This window comes from Pinus tabuliformis, chromosome 7 (assembly GCF_031772625.1).
Source record: "Pinus tabuliformis cultivar Carrire ecotype Pingquan chromosome 7, CPIR1, whole genome shotgun sequence".
In the NCBI taxonomy this organism is placed as follows: domain Eukaryota; kingdom Viridiplantae; phylum Streptophyta; class Pinopsida; order Pinales; family Pinaceae; genus Pinus; species Pinus tabuliformis.
This window is the reverse complement of record NC_142293.1, coordinates 1,570,884,864-1,570,889,601: the sequence shown is the minus strand read 5'-3', so window position 1 is coordinate 1,570,889,601 and position 4,738 is coordinate 1,570,884,864. Positions and strand designations below refer to the sequence as shown.

Here is a 4,738-nt window from a genome sequence, read left to right as displayed (position 1 = left end):
CTTTAAACTTCATCTCTGATTCTCCACAGCATGCTGGACAAATCATGCTGCAATGATCTGCTTAAAATTATTTTGTGACCATGGATTAGTTCCAGCTTTTTATGTTATAGCGGGTGCAACCCATTTCGTGCAAGGAAAGCATGCACCTGCTTGTTGACTTCAATCCAACTGCATCCACTCGTTGGTTTAATCCCCCTATCTTTCATGGTTTTTCTCAGCTTTTCAATACCATCCCACCGGCCCACTGAAGCATAGATATTTGAGAGCACAACATAAGTTGCTGCATTTTTCCAATCCAACTCAAAAAGGTGTTCTGCAGCTTATTCTCCTAACTCTGCATTGTTATGTATGATACAGGCACCAAGAAAACACCCCCAGACTGTAGCATCAGGGGTTATTGGCATTTTGCTTATCAAGTCTTTAACCTCTTCTAGGTGCCCAGCACGGCCAACAAGGTCAACCATGCAGCCATAGTGTTCTATCACAGGTGTGATCTGGTAACATTGACTCATAGAATTAAAGTAATTTCGGCCCTCATCCACTAGGCCTGCATGACAGCATGCCGACAACACATTGACGAAGGTAACACTATCCAGTTTCATACCAGATTGTTGCATTTCTTGAAATAGTTTCAGGGCCTCCTTGCCACATCCATGCATTGCATATCCTGCAATCATTGAATTCCATGAAACCACATCTTTTCCATGTATTTTGTCGAAAACTTCATTTGCCTTGTCTATGCTTCCACATTTTGCATACATGTCCAGAAGCGCATTACACAGAAATACATTGCACTGAAAACCACTTCTAATTATTTCTTCATGGATTTCCATGCCCTGTTCCAGAGCTGCCAAATTAGCGCATGCTGGGAGAACACTGGCAAAGGTTTTCGAATCTGGCTGCACTGCTGCTTGTTGCATCTGTCGAAAAATCTCCAGAGCTTCCATGTTGTGCCCATTCTGTGCATAACCTGCAATAATGGCGGTCCAGGATGCAGCATTTCGTTGAGGCATTTTGTCAAACACTTTGCGTGCAATGTCTATTCTCTCACATTTTCCATACATGTCTACAAGGGCAGTTCCCACAAAGACATTAGATTCCAACCCACTTCTGATTACTTCTCCATGTATCTCTATACCCTGCTGCATAGTTCCCAAGTTCGCACACACTGGGAGAACACTGGCAAAAGTTTTTGCGTCCCGCTCAACGCCTGCCAGATGCATTTGCCTAAACATCTCCATGGCTTCCAAACTGAGTCCATTCTGCACATACCCAACAATCATCACAGTCCAGGAGACTACATTACGTTGGGGTATTTCTCTGAAAAGCTTCAATGCCTCATCTATGTATCCATTGTGCAGGTATCCCGTAATCATGGCGTTCCAGGAAACAATATTTCGTTCAGGCATTTTGTCAAACACATCGCGTGCTTTCTCAATAATACCACATTTTGCATACATGTCCAAGAGGGCAGTGCCTACAAAAACATCATACTGAAACCCTCGTCTGCTTATGGCCTCATGAACTTCCTCGAGGGTTTCCAAGGTGTTACATGCAGGAAGAACACCAGTAAAGGTGAATTGATCGGGTTGAATTTCACTCTGTTTTTTCATTTGACGAAACAGAACCAAAGCTTCCTGGGAAAATCCATGTCTGGCATATGCTGAAATCATGGCATTCCATGAAAAGGCGTCTCGTGTTGTCATCTGGTCGAACACTCGCCGAGAATCCTCCGGGCTCCCGCACGTAGCATACATAGTGATAAGAGTGTTAAGTAAGAATCTATCTCCGACAAAACCCCTCTGATGCATTTGGGCGTGGAATATTTTGCCGCCCGATAAGGCCTTAAGCTTAACGCAGCCCTGCGGGAGAGAAACACATGCACTTCTATCTACAACGTTGTCGGTAGCATGCAAGAAGCCGAGGGCGTCTTTTAGCAGGCCCACTTCACGCAGTGTTACCCCATTCTGTACAGACAGAGTGTTTGTGTTAGCTCCTGTTTCAAGTACAGCAATGGCAGACTGCCTAACTTGAAGATTAAGCACAAACCCAATGAGCATTACAGTCTTCTTCTTTTTCGGGTTTCTTAATGGCTGTCTCCTTAGCAACTTGTTCATCTGAATATGTTAAATTTCAAATCTATGGCATCCCTGCTCCATAAATTTGCCGAATATAGGCGGATTTATTTCAAATTCGAGAACAATGAAAACGACACTGATCAAATGAAAAATATGTTACTGTTGCGTAAAAAGTGCACAGATGTGGAGTGAAGAGCATGGTTCATTGCCATAAACTCCGCTAAGAATTCAAATGGACTCTACCTGTAACTCCTCTGTAAAAAGCGCACAGATGTCAAGGGTATTTTAATGTTTTAAACATTTTTTTTATTAAATTAGACGGCTGATTTTTGTTCAATCGTCTAACAAAAGATCTAACGGCTACGATTAGGACAGAAGGGCATTTGGGGGAGTTCATTTCAGAGGGAAACGCCTTACGGCGTAATTAATTTTATTGTTTCAGCATGTTATGTGAAATTTTTAATAGAATCTTTGTTCTGAAACACGTTATGGAATTTATGGAGAATGATATTCAAATTTTCAGTTTTATATAAGATAAATGGAACTTAGATACATGTAAGATTTATGAATAGCTAATGACATACTTGAGCTATTTTATCTGGGTAATAAACCGATATAAACCTCAAAACCAGCATACGAGAATAGTATATCATCCTAACTAACTAATAACCTAATTTTAAATCTGCTTGATCAAATAATTGTGACGACAGACTGCTTTATAGCCGGTGATGACAAAGACTGCTTTATAGCCGATGATGAACTATTGGTAGGCTATGTAAGTAAGAAATAATGATGGTTGGCAGGATTCACTATTGAATCTGTGGCTTGCTTTATGTATAAATTGCATTTTGTGGAATGAAATTCAGAAGTGTATCAGAGCATTAGCTGAGAGCTGAGTGTGCGATGGTGCGGTGAGCGTGGATGTGTATTAGGAGGCCGAGCTTTGAGAAGTGCATGGGGTGTGTGTATGAAACACATGATTATAAATTGGCGAAAACAATCTTGACATGTTGGAGACCATTTGAGTCTTCGGTGTTGGTTTTTGTTGTTAAATTCACATGGAATGTAAACAGTTTATGGGAAGGATAAGCAAGTATTTGATTGCATATATTTTTTACATGACATACATTTATAATACATGGTGTGACCTTTGTCTTTTGGACTCCGATAGCTGTTCATTCCTCACCAATTCATAGAGGATTAGTTGTCCAACATTCCCCCCTTTAATTTGAAGGGGTATGTATGAGTCCAAGAAGAGAGCTATAATACAAATGTGCAAAAATGCATAGCAACTCTAGGTTGTGTGTGCTCTCTGAAATGTTGGTATAAGGAGGGTGGTTTAAGGATGACCACCAACATTGGAATGCCTAATGCAATTCCTGGAACTCTTCCAAATCTGACATGAAGCTAAGGTCTTTTGCTAGAGGAAGTGTTCCTCATGTTTTGAAGAGGGAAACCTTCAACCTTGAAAGGGAGGTTTCACCCCGCATAAAAAGGGAGAACTTCAACCTGAAAAGGGAAGTCTCAATCTGTGATGGTTTAAGGATGACCACAAACTCTAAAATACTTAATGCAATTTTTGGAACTCTTCCAAAACTAGCAAGAAGCTGAAGTCTTCTGCTAAAGGAAGTGTCTCCAATTCTCTGAAGAGATGTCTCAACCCTGCATAGATGGTTTAAGGATGATCATCAACCGAAGGCATACTCAGGGGCATTTTTGTCTCTGCCTACAACTCTGAATCTGGAATGGTAGGTTGTGGCTCAAGCTCACTTGATGTGGCTTTGAAGCTTTTATATGACCATCATTCCCCCCCTTGTGAGATACAAGGTGAGATGATGGAGAAAACTCAACTGCAAGACCTTTTAATATTCTAGAAGAAATTCTGACATATGACTGAAATATCTTCTTGGTTGTTGAAGCACATTGCCAAGAAGCGATCCATCCAAGATGAATATTTGTTCTTGAAGGAAGTTTGTTTTTGAAGCATAAGAATAAGTACATTGTTCACAATGCTTGCACAGATGAAAATCAAAACAACAATCTTTCATATGGCCAACTCGGTCACAATGTTGGCATATAACATTCTGTTGTTGTTGTTGTTGTGGAAGAGGAGCAAAATCTGGAACAGCTAAAGGTGAACTGCCATGAAGAAACCCAACACTTTGAAATTGAATGGGCTTGGAATAGTTTGGAATATGAAAGGACACGTCCTTATCATATCCAAAACCTATTATGTGCTTGTTATGGACAAGCTCTTCCCAAGGTCCGATGACTGACTTGGAAAGTGCAGGCTAAATTTTTGCATCTGCATGTAACTCTGCTGCTTCATTGGGCACTGGATCTGAATCAACTATAACATTATGTTTCAATGTTCCGAACAGAAACATGTTCAGAATGATGACTACGCTTTTGTTGAAACTCATCTCATTGGAACTGAGATTCTAGTTGCAAAAATCCAATCTTTTCCTGTGCATTCTGCAGACAGTTTTTGATATAGGAAAGATTGTCCTTGTTGATGTTTACCATCCCATCAACAATGGACTGTATCAAAGTATTTAATAAATCTAATACATCATAAATTAGAGCCATTTTCAGGGCTTTAACATATAGAATCAATGTTCCAATCAGCCAATAACAATCACTGTGATGCACTTCACATG

General features: G+C 40.4%; 1 protein-coding gene across 1 annotated transcript; it reads right to left on the bottom strand.

Moving 5' to 3' along the window:
- Positions 1-320: 320 nt before the first annotated feature.
- LOC149254063 (pentatricopeptide repeat-containing protein At2g13600-like) lies at positions 321-2,117 on the bottom strand. Its single transcript, XM_089454670.1, has one exon. The coding sequence runs from the start codon at positions 2,115-2,117 to the stop codon at positions 321-323; it is 1,797 nt and encodes a 598-aa protein (XP_089310796.1).
- Between the last annotated feature and the right edge of the window lie 2,621 nt (positions 2,118-4,738).

Coding starts and splice junctions, on each gene's coding strand:
- LOC149254063 (XM_089454670.1), bottom strand. CDS start 2,117: ATGAACAAGTTGCTAAGGAGACAGCCATTAAGAAACCCGAAAAAGAAG.